Source organism: Nerophis ophidion, linkage group LG10, assembly GCF_033978795.1.
Source record: "Nerophis ophidion isolate RoL-2023_Sa linkage group LG10, RoL_Noph_v1.0, whole genome shotgun sequence".
NCBI lineage: Eukaryota > Metazoa > Chordata > Actinopteri > Syngnathiformes > Syngnathidae > Nerophis > Nerophis ophidion.
This window is the reverse complement of record NC_084620.1, coordinates 19,692,367-19,710,352: the sequence shown is the minus strand read 5'-3', so window position 1 is coordinate 19,710,352 and position 17,986 is coordinate 19,692,367. Positions and strand designations below refer to the sequence as shown.

At 41.3% G+C, this 17,986-nt stretch overlaps 3 protein-coding genes across 9 annotated transcripts; 1 reads left to right on the top strand and 2 right to left on the bottom strand.

Moving 5' to 3' along the window:
• Positions 1-5,456: 5,456 nt before the first annotated feature.
• Positions 5,457-7,947, bottom strand: LOC133560332 (RNA-binding protein 4.1-like). Its single transcript, XM_061912772.1, has 4 exons — positions 7,785-7,947; positions 6,901-7,319; positions 6,163-6,829; positions 5,457-5,945 (listed from the first exon to the last, which is right to left on the bottom strand). The coding sequence occupies exons 2-3, from the start codon at positions 7,307-7,309 to the stop codon at positions 6,189-6,191; spliced, it is 1,050 nt and encodes a 349-aa protein (XP_061768756.1). The 5' UTR covers positions 7,310-7,319; positions 7,785-7,947; the 3' UTR covers positions 5,457-5,945; positions 6,163-6,188.
• Positions 7,948-8,867: 920 nt separating this feature from the next.
• On the top strand, positions 8,868-9,837 carry LOC133560335 (TRAF-interacting protein with FHA domain-containing protein A-like). The gene is made up of 2 exons (XM_061912779.1): positions 8,868-9,025; positions 9,110-9,837. The coding sequence occupies exon 2, from the start codon at positions 9,122-9,124 to the stop codon at positions 9,689-9,691; it is 570 nt and encodes a 189-aa protein (XP_061768763.1). The 5' UTR covers positions 8,868-9,025; positions 9,110-9,121; the 3' UTR covers positions 9,692-9,837.
• Positions 9,838-10,016: 179 nt separating this feature from the next.
• LOC133560333 (RNA-binding protein 4.1-like) lies at positions 10,017-16,456 on the bottom strand. Of its 7 annotated transcripts, none has more exons than XR_009808423.1 (6): positions 16,297-16,436; positions 14,796-14,861; positions 12,780-13,208; positions 12,052-12,696; positions 10,448-10,537; positions 10,017-10,360 (listed from the first exon to the last, which is right to left on the bottom strand). XR_009808423.1 is itself a non-coding variant. In XM_061912774.1 (5 exons), the coding sequence occupies exons 3-4, from the start codon at positions 13,186-13,188 to the stop codon at positions 12,059-12,061; spliced, it is 1,047 nt and encodes a 348-aa protein (XP_061768758.1). In that variant the 5' UTR covers positions 13,189-13,208; positions 14,796-14,861; positions 16,297-16,436; the 3' UTR covers positions 10,017-10,360; positions 12,052-12,058. The 7 variants fall into 7 exon arrangements, 5 of the variants coding, with proteins under 5 accessions (XP_061768758.1, XP_061768757.1, XP_061768759.1 ...); XR_009808422.1 differs by having other exon boundaries at positions 10,448-10,521; XM_061912774.1 differs by lacking the exon at positions 10,448-10,537.
• Positions 16,457-17,986: the final 1,530 nt, after the last annotated feature.

Here is a 17,986-nt window from a genome sequence, read left to right as displayed (position 1 = left end):
CCTGGCATAGTGACAACACTGTGTTACACCTGGCATAGTGACAACACTGTGTTACACCTGGCATAGTGACAACACTGTTACACCTGGCATAGTGACAACACTGTGTTACACCTGGCATAGTGACAACACTGTTACACCTGTCATAGTGACAACACTGTTACACCTGTCATAGTGACAACACTGTGTTACACCTGGCATAGTGACAACACTGTGTTTTACCTGGCATAGTGACAACACTGTGTTACACCTGGCATAGTGACAACACTGTGTTACACCTGTCATAGTGACAACACTGTGTTTTACCTGGCATAGTGACAACACTGTGTTACACCTGTCATAGTGACAACACTGTGTTTTACCTGGCATAGTGACAACACTGTGTTACACCTGTCATAGTGACAACACTGTGTTACACCTGGCATAGTGACAACACTGTGTTTTACCTGGCATAGTGACAACACTGTGTTACACCTGGCATAGTGACAACACTGTTACACCTGTCTTAGTGACAACACTGTGTTACACCTGTCATAGTGACAACACTGTGTTACACCTGTCATAGTGACAACACTGTGTTACACCTGGCATAGTGACAACACTGTGTTACACCTGTCATAGTGACAACACTGTGTTACACCTGTCATAGTGACAACACTGTGTTACACCTGTCAGTGTCAACACTGTGTTTTACCTGGCATAGTGACAACACTATGGCTCCAATAAACTTGAAGAACTTTTGATATTACTTTTTATGAATTACCTGAACTAAACCAACATTGTTTGTTGAGATTCCTTTGTTTTTTTATTTTGTTTTAGATTAATGTTTGTCCACTAGTTGTTGCACTGTACATGTTTAAATAACACCAGTATCATTTAAAGTATTTAATTGTCTGTCCTACTCTCTTCGAGTCATAATCTAGACTTCTACTATACTATATTATTTTGACAACCCCCAAGAAGGGGGATTGTCAAAATAATATGCCAGCGTACGCTCTAGCATCCCCTGCGACCCCGAAAGGGATACGCGGTAGAAACTGGACGGATGGATGCTTAAAATGTCTAAAATATGGATATATGTAGATATCTATCTCTGTCACTAGCTAAAGTACCTGCTACATTAAGTTAAAGTAGCAATGATTGTCACACACACACTACGTGTGGTGAAATTTGTCCTCTGCATTCGACCCATGCCCTTGTTCACCCCCTGGGAGGTGAGGGGAGCAGTGAGCAGCAGCGGCCGGGAATCATTTTGGGTGATTTAACCCCCAATTCCAACCCTTGATGCTGAGTGCCAAGCAGGGAAGAATGCTGGTATGAGCTTTTAAACATAACCCGTTAACTGCTGCCAATCAAATGGTTAATAAGATACTCTATAGGGTTCATATGTTTATAAATCTGACTGTGATGAAGTCAGTGCCCCACCAGCCATGAACCTCACCGCACGTCACCGCGGCACACAGCACGTGGGCAAGCATCTTCATAGGAAGTTGAGTGAAAAGGATAAGTGTGAAATGTCCATCATGAAAGGGTCATCAAGCAAAAGCTAAGGAAACATTTGAGGGGGCTTCAGGAGTGGACTGCGACTGGAGTTAGTGCATCTAGAGCCTCTGTAACCACAGGTTGATTTAGACGGCTACAAACGTTGCAATCTTGGTGTCTAGCCACTCCTGAACTAGAGGAAATTTCAGGATCCGTCTTACCTTGGCCGTAGAGGAAAAGAACTGGACGGTTCCTCTGGGGTCCAACATCTGCTTTTCAGATAAAAGTTCAGTGTGACTATTCCAAGGTCTGTGATGATTAGGGCTGCAATATCAGCTGCTGGTGTTGGTCCACTTTCTTTTCTGAGGTTCACATGCCATTATGGCAGCCATTGACAATAACAAATCTTCTGCAGGATTCAAAGACCGTTGTTTTTACAGTGCTTGATTGACCACATATGCGGTCTGTTCCAAGGTCCATAGTCATTGTCACTGATGTCCCACTGGGGTGAGTTTTTCCTTGCCCTTATGTGGGCACTTGTGCTTTAGGGCTATATATACAAACATTGATTGATTGACAGGCATTATATTATGCATCTTAAAATGTATCTTGCCTACTAAATATGGACTGTGTGCAATGAGGTACCAACACCAAAAAAAGGCAGAACACTTCATATTTTCATGAAAAGATGAGGGTTTTTTTTTTTTTAACAAAACAGGTGTTAGTCTGATCGACAGTGTCAGTAAAATATGTGATATTAAACATTTCAAAGCATTAATGTTTTCAGGTTGTAGTGTGAGCTGAAATGCTTACTGAAACACAAGATGCATAGAAACTGTATTTTAAGTATGAATAAAAAACATGACGTGCACAGTTTATTCATCTTCTGACAAAAACTGTATTATTTTGTTTGGGTTGCTATAAGCTATTAAATCAAATGTTACAAAAATTAGTAGAAATTAATAGTGTTGTCAAAAGTATCTATACTTCCATACCAAGTCAATACAAAATATATCAATACCTGCTTTTATAGGTATCATTAACATTGTATACTATATAACACTTTTTCCTCGTCGAACTGTGTAATTTTCAGAGTTAAGACCAAAGATCGTCTGCAATATTAAAATAAATGAGCCAGTGCATACATAAATGCACTTATTTGTGGAGGCTTGTCAAGGATGTATTTTTTTTTCTCTTGCTTATAAATAATGAACTGTTGCAATGTAACTGTAGGTGTTGCACAACTCAGCTTGACAGCACACCTCATACATAAATGGTTTGCAAAATAATGAACTGTAGCAGAAGTGATTTGTGATGCACTTTAACCAGTTTCTCACTATATTTATATTATATTCAGATGTGTATCATTTGGTAATTAAAAACAAACGGTCACGAAAGTAAATGCCACACAATGAGTGCGGAGATCGGCAAATACAAGCCCAGGGGTGTGTGCATTACCGCAGCGACTGTTATCAATTCTGTAAGTGCTAAAAAAAAACACAGCATTGAGCCGTTCGTCTGTTGTTTGAACACCACTTGTTTACTTATTTCACCAAGTAAACAGTTTGGCCAGAAGGCAATTTTCTGACCCCTTAACTTTTTTTATGGGTCTGTAAAACGTTACAGAAATTAAATTAACAAAAATTGAAAAATTAGGACAGGAGTATAACAATAAGAAAAGACTGAAATGTTTGAGCTTTTTTATTAGCCCATTTCATTAAAACATTTCACATCATGCTACCACTATATTGAAAGTATATTAAGAAAAGTATTATTGTAGTTGAAAGATCCACACCACGGCTGTTCTTTTTCAAACATAAAGTAGTTGGCTGTTATTTATGAGCATATGTACGATCACAAAATGGCTTATTTTTATATACTGGTCGCAAATTGCCGTTCTTTGAATATATACCTCTTGGCAACTGGTAAAGAGTTAGATTCTGTGAAAAAAGATGTTGAAGCAAAGCAGTGGTATGCACTTACCAGTTTTAAAAAGTCATTATTGAAGTGGCAAGGTCAGTTTGTTTATTGTGGTATTAAATTAACTCAATATTTTATTGTGGTATTAAATAAGCCTAAGGAACCGTATTGACAACTGAAATTCTAGTTACGCAACAACTTCTAAAAATGCACAAACTTTTCAGAAGCCTGATATTTCAGTTGAAAATGTCCTTCTTTAATTGAACTTGTGTAATATTAAAAATAAAAATCTAAAAAGTGATTTATTCTAAGATTTCATCAGAAACAATCAATCTTGCTGACTTGATATATTAAACTCTAATGAAATGATGGCCTCCACACAGGTTTGTGAGATATATTCACAAGCATAATACAAATTCGGCCGACGACAACGATTTTAATACAAGCCAGCAAATTTCGCATTTTTCATCGTCACTGGAGGACAAGGAATAGTTAACATGGCATACTAAGCCATGTTAACCACTTCACGACAAATACCAACAATTATGATACTTTGTATCAGTGTATGGTCGCTAGTGATTAGATAAACAAAATTGTTCTGTTTACAAACAAGAAATACGTTTGAGGGCTAAAAAGATTCAAGGAACATGGTCAAACCTTCACACATTAAAAAGGGCAAAAAAAAAAAAAAAACATTTCAAACAGAGGCCAAAATATTTTGCAGTTATTCACTTTGCTCAAAACTAATTTAAGGAAATAATTTAAATATTGAATTGATATGTTACACCAACTTTATATTTGTGATTATAAATGTAATCATTGGAATCAATCCCAAATTGGCCGAACACAAAATATCCAAACAGAAAAATAAGTGCTTATTACATTTAAGCATGTTGCAATAGAAAGTAACCAACCGTTAACAATGAAATAGCAAATTATATCAGTTCTGAGAAAACACCAAGAAATTAAGTAGTTACCACTACCGATTACATTTGCAGTAACATGTGAGATAGGATATTCTAGATGAGTTAAAAACAATGATATCCTTCACTAACTGCAGGTTGAAATCCATATAAGGTTATAGATGTCAGACCATTTCACCCTTCCCTATTTTTAATGTAAACGCTTTGATATGTATTGGGATATATAGAAATTTTAAACTGAAATGAGAAAAATTAGATTCATAGTTCTGAGAAAACACCAAGAAATTAAGTAGTGTTACCACTACCAATTACATCTGCAGTAACATGTGAGATGAGATATTCCAGGTGAGTTAAGAACAATTATAACCATCACTAAATGCAGGTTGCAATCCATATAAGGTTATAGCTCTCTGACCATTTCACCCTTCCCTATTTTTAATGTAAACGCTTTGATGCGTATTGGGATATATAGAAATATTAAACTGAAATGAGTGAAATAACAGATTATGCAGTTGCATGCAAGGGCAAAGCAGAAAGCTCCCTCTGCTGGCCGTTAATGTTACACCAATAGAATAGAAAACGTTTCATAAAATGATTTGACTGCTGCAAGCTTATTTGGAGCTTTATTATTTTTTTAAGAAAATACAATTTTATAGTTTGTAAAACTTTTTACCAAACTACAGATAATTCCACATGTAAGACAAGTAGTGTATTTACTTTACTCACACAAGTAAGAATACTGCCCGTAATTCAATGCATTTTATTTACCTAAAGAAGGAAGCAATTTCATTGCACTTACAGATGCCTTTTTTAATCAAAAGGAATATAATGAAGTGTACAGCAAACATATTTTCTGAGATCACCTGAACAGACACCTTTTACTTACCTGGTGTTGGTGAAGGTCTTCAGCCTCTGGATGCCACCCCCTGCAGGTATAAGCCTCTGCATGAATGTGAACAACGTGGATGAACACTACTAGGGTCGAGCGAGCCTCAGATTGACAAAACCTAAATGGATATTATCCTTGAAAAAGTTTATGCGTCACTTTTTTTTTTTTTTTTTTTTTAAACGACGCGTCAGGGAAAGAAAACCAATTTCACGGTTTTGTTGTTTTTAAAAAGGCACCACCCTTGCTTGTTTTCCCCCGTTGGGTTTATTTGTACTACACATCATTTGAAGACAAGGTGGACAAAATGCAAGCACAAACGAGTGCTCTGCGTCCTCACTCGGTCAAACGTTTAAGATGGTTAATATCTTCATAGCTGATCTAAGGTCGGTGAAAACTCGACAAAGGAGGAAGAAACGTGCAGAACTACTTTAAACAACATATTTTGATACCTACAGTGACAGGTTGGCTAACACGGGCTGCTACCCTAACGTCACAAATCAGAACGTAAAAAAAAGTTAACGCTTTAAAATTCCTACATCACAATAGCACAATCAAAATAGAAAAGGGGGTCTATGTAAAAACTGGATCAAAATGAAAACAGACGTAGACGTCGGCATTTCTGTTCCTCCAGTGAGCTTTCAAGGGGAACAATAACGCGCTGCGCCGCAGACAGGAAGTGGATAGCGTCACGAACATCTGATGATGGCGATTGGCAATGTAGACGAACGACGATCCTGAAAAAAGAGCAAATGACATGAGTGAAGCGTCTGCAACTATTGGAACAAACCACGCATCCCTCCGTTAGATCTGCTCTGGTCTGGAAGTTTGTTGCGCGGGCATCGCTATGCCACGAACAAAAGCGACGCAGTCTAGTAGTAAAGCACACGCCTTTCGTTGTGAGATATAGATGTTACTGGGGCGTAGGACACGGACATTTTAGACTATTCTCACCTCAACTTCAAACGTCGGTGCCTTGCTTAATAGTAGCGAGCAGGCGGGGGCGGTGGAGGGGGCGGTAGTCGCTCGGCGTAGTGGTCCCGGGGACGAGGAACTCCGTATGGTGGGACCCGGGATACAGGAGGGACATGGGAGCGCTCGTAGGAGTAGCCATTACCGGCGGGAGGAATTGCACCGTTTGACGGTCTTCGGTGTGGGCTGCGGTCTCGGGCATAATACGCAGACGGGGGAGGAGGGGGTGGTGGTGGGGGCCGACGCTCGTACGGGTCAAGCGGCGGGTTCATGAGACGGTCTCGCGCAACACTGGGGGGAGGAGGTGGCGGCGGAGGCAGCGGCCCACCCGGGCGTTGGGCTTCGTAGCCGTACGGACGGGCTCTGTACTTTTCATAGTAATCTACCACACCATAATCGCCCCGCTCGCCCTCGTAGGGCCGCTCAGGGTAGGCAGGTCGCCTGGGAGGGGGTGGCGGCAGAGGTGGGGCAGGGTAACCTGGAGCCATGTGGGGGCGACCTCTCATGTAGCCTGGTGGGGGGGGCTCAGGCCGATCTACTGGGTAGTGTGGGGGTGGCCAAAAGCCACCACCTTCTGGGGGAGGAGGATAGTCTTCCTGCTCTTCGCCTCTGGGCCTGCTTTTGGAAATCTGCACATGGATGCGTCTGCCTGGATGCAAGGGGAAAAGAAGGTGAAACACACGGCTTCTGAGATAATGACATCTTGTGTGGCACATTTACCATGAAACTCAGTGTTGTCAATCCCCTGAATGGCATCCATAGCTTCATCCGAGTTTGCCATGTGGACGAAAGCAAAATTCTTGATCACCGCGCACTCAGTGACAATACCGTACTCTTCAAAAAGCGCACGCAGGTCATCATCCTCTCCACGCTCTACGTTAGACACATGCAACTTGACCGCCCCGTAGTTCTTCTTGTGGCTGGCCTCCACATTAATCGCAGAGCCATGGAGGTTGTGGAGATGCAGGTTCTTGATGGCTTTCACAGCATCCTTGCGGTCATCCATGTGGACAAATGCAAAGTTTTTGACAATGGCACATTCTGTGATCCTTCCATACTCGGCAAAGAGTGCCTTGATTTCGTCCTCAGTTGCTTCTTGGGGCAAGTTGCCCACAAATATCTTCACCATGTTTAGCAATCTGTAACAGAGAAAGGTAACGATAGTGGTGCCATGCATAGTATGTGAGAATGGCAGGCAACATTTTAAAAGGAGGTGGATCATAAAGTGAATGCTTTCTGGGAGGGTCTAAATGGCCCCTTTGTCTTCGCAAAATGGCTGCCACTCATTCAACGCCGGGCAAATAAAATAACTGAAAAGGGTGAAAACTCATGCAAAGTCCACAGTATCGACATATTATATATTTAAGTGTATAATAAAAGTTCACATTTCAGTTTAAAATATTCATTTATTTGCTAGTATATCATATTAGCAGTTAGCTTTTGTTAGCTTGGCCGTGGCGCCATTTTTTTTTTGGGTGGGGGGACAAAGAACAGTATTACTTGCAGGACACACACAAATCGCTACAATGCCCTTTCATATAGTTGTAAGCAGTCTACGCAATACAGTGGAAATTCAAGCCTTTAAAATTGTTTCCTTTACTCACCTTTTATCAAGAAGCAGATGACGTTGCACCGGCACCGTGCGAGTGCTTTCTGTAAACTCAACTTCCGGTTCTTTCTGACTTCTCACAGGTTCTTATTGGCCATGGTGATGACGTCACCTATGGCCGTAACCACCATTGGTGGAATTGTTTAAAGTAACTTTAGTGGTAATGTGCCCAAGTAACACAGATAGTATTGACTTGCGCGAAGAACTGAAAGACGATTGCAAAAAAACAAAGAGTGATATGAATATACTGAAGTACAAAATATGTCATTTAAAGGAGTAAAGCACAGCTTACAACGTTTGCATACTGGTCAGATTTGTAATATTATTTACCAGACACATTTTGTTGTCTAATTGTTCCTATTAGGTCCTTAAATTTGGTATAAATAATTACCAATGGAATCAAAATCGTGGTTTCATTTGCATTTACCTTAAAATACTCGAAACTGACCTAAGTTCATTCTTTTCAACACATTGCGCCATCGGGGACTTTCCGTTCTGTTATATTGGATTCAGGGGCAAGTTGTAAAATAAAATAAATGCCTAACATGTTACAGATATGCTAAATGTCAAAGGAGGTAAGAAAATACATTATATACATACGGGCCAAAAGTTTGGACACACTTTCTCGTTCAATGCGTTTTACATTGTAGATTGTCACTGAAGGCATCAAAACAATGAATGAACACATGTAGAGTTATGTACTTAACAAAAAAAAAAAAAGGTGAAGTAACTGAAAACGTGTTTTATATTCTAGTTTATTCCAAATAGCCACCCTTTGCTCCGATTACTGCTTTGCACGGTCTTGGCATTCTCTCGATGAGCTTCAAGATGTAATCACCTGAAATGGTTTCCACTTCACAGGTGTACCTTGTCAGGGTTGATTTGTGGAATTTCTTGCATTATCAACAGGGTTGGGCCCATCGGTTGAGATGTGTCCAAACTTTTGGCCTGTACTGTATATATAAATATACACACACGCAAATACATACATTTACCTCACAAACATGTATTTCTACATATGTACAAACATATATACTTATACACAAACATATATACATAGGCAGAGAGAGAATTTGGTGGGTATTTTTCAAAGCATTCTTGAACGCAGCAGTCCTCCCACTTCCTCTCTCGTGACGGTGACGAAATTGGGAGGGTCAGACTGAAACTTGGGTTTATCTTCCATCCACTTTGGATCTGGCAGCACTTCTACTTTCAGTTAAAAGGAACCGATTTAAGGTAATCCCACCACACTGAAGATATATTCACATTTCACCCTAAAAATGCATTTTGTGTCAACTTTTTTATCCATCCATTTATTAGGGTTGTTTTACAATGAATGTGTCTGAGATATTGGAGACAGAAGAGGATCTTTTGACCTGCCTCTACATCAAATTCTACCACCCCAAACAGCACACTCAAGGTTTTTACAGTCTGCTCCCTCTCGGCAACAGAAGCAAACATTCTGCAGACACGCCTCTCCTTTTAGGACGTGATGTCCAGGTTTGCACCTTTCCGATGGTCGATCGCCGTGTGTCCCGCAAGCAGCTGGCCTTCCACGCTTACCGCATGCCTGGGAGCCCAGACATGCAATTCACTCTTCAGAACTTGTCTAAAACGTCGAAGGTGTATGTAAACAGCTCAGCCCTGGACTTCTTGGAGAGGGTGGATCTCCCCAGTAAGGCCCTGGTCCGGTTCATGCAATATGAGATGCTGATCACCAAGGAGAACGGTGAAGCCAAAGGTAGCTTTGAGGTGGAGTTGGACGTCCTGCCTGCACCTCCATTGAAGGAGACATTTTTTTGTGAGCCCAGTACCCTTCCAGTCATGGAGACAGGCTCCCAGCTGAAACCCCAAGCAGAATTCCAAAGTCCTTTGGAAACTGATGAGACTTATTCTTGCTAGACACTACACTCCATGTGAGTTACTTTTGATTGTAAGGGGGGACTAGTTTAACCACACCTGTAATTTTACAAGGCTTGTCATTAAGTCATAAGCTGTATTGCATGCTAAACAATTTTTTACATACTGAATAAAGTATTTGTATTTAACTATGCTTTATATACCGCTAAGTTTGTTTGAAAGCTGTTTTACCCACATTTTCTGTAAGTACTCCAATTAGTTGCCATAGATCAGTGCATAATTTACAACAGCTTATTCAGCTGACTTTTAAAAATATTACAATGTCTGCATTTCCTATCAAATTCTGAAAAAAAAGACTGCACATTGCTGAAGTCAGTGTATCTTTATCTCCACTGAAGTGTGACGATCACAAAATGGCAGCATTATAAAACATCTTGTCAGAGTTTAAAGTCCTTAAAACTTTGTGCAAATGGTACATTGACAATAAAAGTGTAAAAAAATATACTTTAACTTCTCATCCTAGTATCAAAAATTGGATTACACACTGTTAAAAAGGCACAGGTCTATAAAATTCATACTTTTCAACTTTAAAATGTGTAAATGTCTCAAGGCTGAAAAAACAATTCCCACAATATCATAATTTGAGGTCATCAGGTCAGGATTCCTTCAGTGCAAGGTGCTCCAACTCTGTATTGAATGTTGAAGACAACCCTGCAGACAAAAAGAGCTAATTTTACAACACTAAACCAACACAACCGAATATTTCAGAAAGATAGCACAGAAGAGTCAGCACTAAACTGTAATATGTCTCGCTCTGCTCCATATGGAAAGAAGACGTCAGCATCCTATATATATGGAGTGTCCTGCAGAGTCTAAGAAGAGCAGAGACTGAGAACATCAAGACATCGCACAAATTAGAACAGACACAAAAGGTGACTATTAATCAATATAGAAAGAAAAGGCTGGCCAGGTGCAAAATTTGTATATTGTTCCTATGTAAAAACTATACATTAATATTGCAAAGACAGGGAGCATATAAATGATAAATGGGTTGTACTTGTATAGCGCTTTTCTACCTTCAAGGTACTCAAAGCACTATGACATTACTTCCACATTTACCCATTCACACACCGATGGAGGGAGCTGCCATGCAAGGCGCCAACCAGCACCCATCAGGAGCAAGGGTGAAGTGTCTTGCTCAGGACACAACGGACGTGACAAGGTTGGTACTAGGTGGGATTTGAACCATGGACCCTCGGGTTGCGCACGGCCACTCTCCCACTGCGCCACGCCGTCCCTATATATCAAGTGACTTAAAATCGCAAGCTTATTTCCTTAACGTCCAACTAGGGAATATAATAAGCGTAGGACAAAATTTCAATTGACAAAAAACAAATGACATTTCGCAACGTTCAGGCTGTACAAACCTACCCTGTGTCGAGCTTCAAACTGATGACAGATCGCAAAGCATCTTCACGCTGCGATTAAATATCTCGGCCTGAGCAATGACTTGACAGTTAAAAACTTTCGTTTTGTGTTTCATCTGTTTATTAAAAACTTAAAATGGGGGAATGGGGGGCAACTTTTAAATGAAAGCATACATAACTCTGCTGTATAAACTGAGAAATAGACTAACAAAGTAAAGAAGGGAGGGGAAATCAATGCTATAATTTTGACTTTACAGGCGTACAGGTCGGAAAAAAGAGCTTCGATTTATGTCTGTCTTAGCGACACAAGTTGAATAGACACATTTGCTGAAGTCTTTTTTTTTTTTTTTACGTGATTTTTATGGGTAAAATATAAAAAAATCAGTCTACACAATAGCTACAATATTTCTGTTCAAAGACTGGATGTATTTCAATTTGAATAATGTCTTTCTACCAACATTTAAGAGGTAAAAGTAGCGTGCCACACTTGCTAAACTAAGCACTGAAACCCAACAATCCACGAGTTTGAAAAGTGAAAAACAGAAGAACAGAAAAAGCATTGACAGCTCAGAGATATACGTAAATGCAACAAAGAATCGCAGGTTTTGTTTTTAAGAACGGCACCGTCCGCAATACAGTATCTTCCTGTAAGTCTCCGGCGAACGCAACGCAATCCACCATACACAAGGGGGAGCGTATAGCACCATGCGCATCAGCAGACGGCGTTCATCATATTCTAAACCTGGAGAGAGAACATACCACACATGTCAAGGAACGGGTTTAACTCAAGATTCACGCAAAACTTTTTTGATGCTATACCAGCATAGTTTAGCGCTTCTAACACTGATTAATTTATTAGCTGGATTATATATCTGAGCGCAGGAGGAGCGGATTCTGATCGTTTATTTGTAATTATTTTCACACAAACCATAAATGTTATGAGTGGGACTTTTGAGGTCTTATATTTGTACTCACCTTTGTTTTAACCATGGGCCTGGTAGGCGCCATAGTTGGGTTGCGGAGGAGGGTGACCGCCTTGCGCATAGTTGGGCCTGGCGTAAGGGGGTGCATATCCCTGAGGTTTGGTCTGCGGGGAGAAACGGGTGCGCTCATAGGGGTACCCGTTGCCAGCCACCGGAGCGGGGGGAGCTGGAGGAGGCGGAGCTCGTCGGATGGGGCTGCGGTCCCGGGTCATGTAGGGCATAGCAGGAGGGGGAATAGGCCGCCGGTCATACGGATCATGCGAGCTCATTGCAACACGCTCCCTACCCATTCCTGAAGGTGGGGGGGGCGGTGGCGGAGGGATGGTGCCAGAGCGCCTGTCTTCATAACCTGGGGCGCCATAAGGACGGGCTCTGAATTTCTCATAGTAATCCACCACACTATAGCCTTCTCGCTCGCCATAACCACGGTCTGGATACATGGGTCGTCTAGGAGGTTGTGGTGGGGGAGGTGGAGGTGGGTAAGCAGACATGCGTTCGCCATAGGGAGGCTCTGGATGAAAGCGAGGAGGAGGAGGAGGGGGGAAATAGCCTCCTCTGCCAGGTGGTGGCGGATAGTCCTCCTCTTCTTGAGCCCATGCAGGTTTGCTTTTTGACAGTTGAACATGGATATAATTTCCTGACAAGAAAAAGCAGGGGAAAAAACATGTCTTCATATTCACAAAGACAAAATAAATGTTTAAGTATATCCATTGAGCTTACCTTGAAACAATGTGTTATCCAGACCTTTAATGGCATCCATGGCCTCATCAGAATTGGTCATGTGAATAAATGCAAAATTCTTCACAATGGCACACTCTGATACGGTGCCATACTCTTCAAAGAGCGCTTGTAACTCTTTCTCGAAGCCCCTTTCTACATTGGAGATGTGAAGCTTGACCGGACCCTGGCTGTTCCCTTTGCTGGGCTCCACATTCATGGGCCTGCCGTTGAGTTTACGGAGGTGGAGCTCACGGATGGCTTTGGTCGCTGCCTTGCGGTCATCCATGTGTACAAAGGCATAGTTTTTGTACTTGGCACATTCAGTCAATTTTCCGTACGGAGTAAAGAGGGCTTCAATTTCATGCCTGGTAGTCTCCTCTGCCAGGTTTCCGATAAATATCTTCACCATTGTTGCTTTGCACTTTTGACCTGCATCGAGTACAAAAATCATCAATGACCTAATAGAGAACACGCAAACAGGTTATGGGCATGTGCGTGTTCGCCTCTGGCTGGATCTCCGCAGTAGTCATGTTTGATCATGAGAAACAACCGGACTGCTTTTTTCAGGGTTCAACTATGTTTGCATTGTTTTTATTACCACTAAACTACCATTCTCATGACATAGAACATACCTTAGTTAGTCCAGAACATACATTTTTTTGGGGTTTCATCAAGCAATCGCGCCAAAAGGCTCTGAACTACTCAGTGGCCTAGTGGTTACAGTGTCCGCCCTGAGATCGGTAGGTTGTGAGTTCATTCCCCAGCTGAGTCATACCAAAGACTATAAAAAGGGGAACATTACCTCCCTGCTTGGCACTCAGCATCAAGGGATGGAATTGGGGGTTAAATCACCCAAAATTATTCCCAGGGGCGGCCAGCGCTGCTGCCCACTGCTCCCCTCACATCTGAGGGGGTGATCAAGGGCGATGGGTCGAATGCAGAGAATAATTTCACCACACCTAGTGTGTGTGTGACAATCATTGGTTCTTTAGCAGAGAATAATTTCGCCACACCTAATGTGTGTGTGACAATCATTGGTACTTAAACTAACTTTATAAAAGTTTACACAAGACAAAACTCTTGCAAAAAATCTATTGTGAGTAAAACACTCCTTTGAATCTCTATTACAATGCAAGTTATACATTTATCAGTGAGTCTGCCAAATATTTTTCAAATTGTTCGATTTGCAGATTTTTTGGACCTGCAGATTGCCTGGTCGTTTGTGATGTGACTCACAAGTCCGGCCAGCCATGTTTACTCAAGTTTTTCTATAATTACAAATTCTAATTTCATGAATGCAATCCATATTTAAAAACCACGGTGACTGTGAAACCTCTTGTCTGTATCTTTGTTTAACAAGCTTTCCAATTATACCAACCTTTTCATAACTGAGTAAATAAAGGTTGGGCATTCTTAACAGAAAAAAAAGGTCCCATTTAAAATCTTGAGCCCCATTGACTTTGTTTTGTTGTAAGCACAATATCAATGGACGCAATTTGCAAAATGCGCAACTGCATTTAGCAAATTTAAAGGCCTACTGAAATGAGATTTTCTTATTTAAACGGGGTTTAGCAGGTCCATCTGTGTGTCATACTTGATCATTTTGCGATATTGCCATATTTTTGCTGAAAGGATTTGGTGGAGAACATCCACGATAAAGTTTGCAACTTTCGGCGCTAAGAAAAAAGCCCTGCCTCTACCGGAAGTCGCAGACGATGACGTCACATGATGGCTCCTCACATATTCACATTGTTTATAATGGGAGCCTCCAACAAAAAGTGCTTTTCGGACTGAGAAAACGACAATTTCCCCATTAATTTGAGCGAGGATGAAAGATTCGTGTTTGGAGGATATTGATAGCGACGGACTAGGAAAAAGGAAAAAAAAAAGTTTAAAAGAAAAACGCGATTGCATTGGGACAGATTCCGATGTTTTTAGACACATTTAGTAGGATAATTCTGGGAAATCCCTTATCTTTCTATTGTGTTGCTAGTGTTTTAGTGAGTTAAATAGTACCTGATAGTCAGAGGTGTACGTCCACGGGTGTCTTGACGCGCAGTGTCTCAGGGGAGTCGACAACAGCTGTGGACAGGGCAAACCAGCTTTTATCCGATAAGAAGCGACTTTTTAACCACAATTTTCTCACCGAAACCTGCTGGTTGACATGTAGTCGTGTTTCATGTTCGCTTGACCGGGCTCTGATCCATAGTAAATTTTCACCTCCAGGAATTTTAAACAAGGAATCACCATGTGTTTGTGTGGCTAAAGGCTAAAGCTTCCCAACTCCACCTTGCTACTTTTACTCCTCCAATATTAATTGAACAAATTGCAAAAGATTCAGCAACACAGATTTCCAAAAAACTGTATAATTATGCCGTTAAAGCAGACGACATTTAGCTGTGTGCGCGTAGCGCTCATACTTCCTAAAAACCTGTGACTTCTTGCGTACACATTACACTGTGTTTTCAAGACAGAACTCCCGGGAAATTTAAAATTGCAATTTAGTAAACTAAAAAGGCCGTATTGGGATGTGTTGCAATGTTAATATTTCATCATTGATATATAAACTATCAGACTGTGTGGTGGGTAGTAGTGGGTTTCAGTAGGCCTTTATTGTCAAATCAAATGTTTATTAGATTCTTCGTGTACATCCATGACTAAACTACTTCGACAATTTGGTTGACTATTTACAAAATGTAATGTAGGGTTACCTGGAACTTGAAATAGGCCACCCGGCCTGAATCCACACTTCCCTCGCCAAACACCTTCGTTTCCCAACCCTCACGCTTGGATAAATAGGCATTGATGCCATCTACGCAGTGTTGGGAGACTGTTTTGCTGTTAGATCCGAGTCTAAATTTGCAAAGTGCGCGAGATTTGTGAAATGCTTACAACAGTATAAAGTTAACCATCAAATTAGTGCATTTTTTACCGGTTTAAAAAGACCATATATTACTTAATTTATCACAGGAAAATAATGTTCATATAGCACTAGAATCATCTTTACAACACTTGTCTGATGTTTAATGAAAATACATTTAAAAACATTTACACACTCACCTCTATGGAGTGCATCCAACCAAAGACAAAGGCGACCTTACATTTTCATTATAATAGTTGCCATCACGTGTGCAAGGCGATAATGGAAGCTACAAAGCCGCTAACTGTTGGCCGCGCACCCTGAAAAACCTGCTGAGCAAGTGCTATCGGCAGGCTACTATTAACAACTTGTTACAATTTACTGGTGTGAAGGTTGAATTAGTTAAATAAATTACTGCTCCAACGTTTAGTTGCGTTCAAACGTGAACAGCGATACGGGTTGCTACAAAGAGGCTAACCGTTAGCACTTCCTGCTGTGTGCGCGGCCAAGCAGTTGCTATAGGCAAGCTAACATTAGCAACCTGCTACATTTCACCGACATGAGGTCTGAACATTAATTATTTTGCATTTTTTACTGTTGCTGTGTTAATGGCTAACGCTCCACTATACTTTTAGTGCGAAAAAGACAAATACATACCTAAAACCCACCGAAATTTCTAGTTGCTTCGACAGCACGCACCGACGACGAGGAGAATCTGAGGGAAATGGAAGCCGCACCACAATGGCGGACACTGACGTTTACATCAGAAGTATGAATCTTATTGGCAGATGAATGTGTCGGTCAAAATATATCCTATCGTGATTGGTCAACTCCGTGGGCGCTACGCTAGCCTTGAGAACGCGTCATTTCCGCTAATAGAGTCATGGCGGAGCACGTAAGCAATAAAGGTTTTAGAGTAATTAAAAAGGAGCACACGATGTTGTACTCGCCAATCATCATATGAAAGGTGTTTTGCAAAGTCACGATATGTATTTTGGTTGCAATAGTTGTATTTGACAACGTGTTTTGGACCAAGCCGTCGTTTGCAGTCAGAACCCATTTGTGGAAATGCCATATGTTATTAGTATGATTAGTTCAAAGTGTGCCATGTATTAGTTACATTATTCTACTCAATCGTGCGGGATTTCTTTAGGTTGCAAACTTCATTTGATGTAACTGCACTTCCATCCATCCATTTTATACCGCTTATTCCCTTTTGGGGTCGCGAGGGGCGCTGGTGCCTATCTCAGCTACAGTCGGGCGGAAGGCGGGGTACACCATAGACAAGTCGCCGCTCATCGCAGGGCCAAGACAGATAGACAACATTCACACTCACATTCACACACTAGGGCCCATTTAGTGTTGCCAGTCAACCTATCCCCAGGTGCATGTTTTTGGAAGTGGGAGGAAGCCGGAGTACGCATTCATGGGGAGAACATGCAAACTCCACACAGAAAGATCATGGAGCTTTGTGTGTGGAGTTTGGATGTTCTCCCCGTGACTGCGTAGGTTCCCGCTGGGTACTCCGGCTTCCTCCCACCTCCAAAAACATGCACCTGGGGATAGGTTGATTGGTAACACTAAATTGGCCCTTCCACCTCCAAAAAACATGCACCTGGGGATAGGTTGATTGGCAACACTAAATTGGCCCTAGTGTGTGAATGTTGTTTATCTGTGTTGGCGCGGCGATGTAGCGACTTGTCCAGGGTAACCCCCCCCCCCCCTTCCGCAACGAATCCAACTAAGATAGGCTCCAGCACTCCCCCGTGACCCTGAACAGGACACGCGGTAGAAAATGGATGGTTTAAATCAGTGGTTCTTAACCTGGGTTCGATCGAACCTTGGGGGTTCGGTCAGTCGGCCTCGGGTTCAACGGAGCCTCTGTCCAAACCTGACTAAATAACAAGTTCAATGTTTTATTATAATCAAATGACAGCAATCATTTCCATGAGATTATTTTGTAATATAAGTGTTTTGGCACACTTACTATGACAAAAAACATTGTTTTTCATGAGCTCTGTACAAGGTGGGGTTGGAAATAGTTTGTACCCCTTTCAGATATCGCATTTAGGTCCCACTAAAACATTCGCATGTTGCACAATGAGATGTAAACATTGGATCATGTGTACATTCCTGTAACTTTCTGTTTGTAAGATATATATTTATTAGTATTTCTTTAATATAGTAACATTAAATTAAGATTTTTATTTTTCACTAAAGAAGGGTTCAGTGAATGCGCATATGAAACTGGCGGGGTTCGGTACCTCCAACATGGTTAAGAACCACAGGTTTAAATCATGGATGGGTTGTTGTTGCAAAATGGAATTAACATCAGTCCATTTACTAA

What these genes read in the sequence shown, in the direction of transcription:
- LOC133560332 (XM_061912772.1), bottom strand. Translation starts at nt 7,309, where the DNA reads ATGGTGAAGATATTTGTGGGCAACTTGCCCCAAGAAGCAACTGAGGAC. An exon ending in TGACAACACTGAGTTTCATG is followed by an intron (nt 6,830 to 6,900) that starts GTAAATGTGCCA and finishes CCTTGCATCCAG; the next exon opens with GCAGACGCATCCATGTGCAG.
- LOC133560333 (XM_061912776.1), bottom strand. Translation starts at nt 13,188, where the DNA reads ATGGTGAAGATATTTATCGGAAACCTGGCAGAGGAGACTACCAGGCAT. An exon ending in GGATAACACATTGTTTCAAG is followed by an intron (nt 12,697 to 12,779) that starts GTAAGCTCAATG and finishes TTTTCTTGTCAG; the next exon opens with GAAATTATATCCATGTTCAA.
- LOC133560335 (XM_061912779.1), top strand. Translation starts at nt 9,122, where the DNA reads ATGAATGTGTCTGAGATATTGGAGACAGAAGAGGATCTTTTGACCTGC.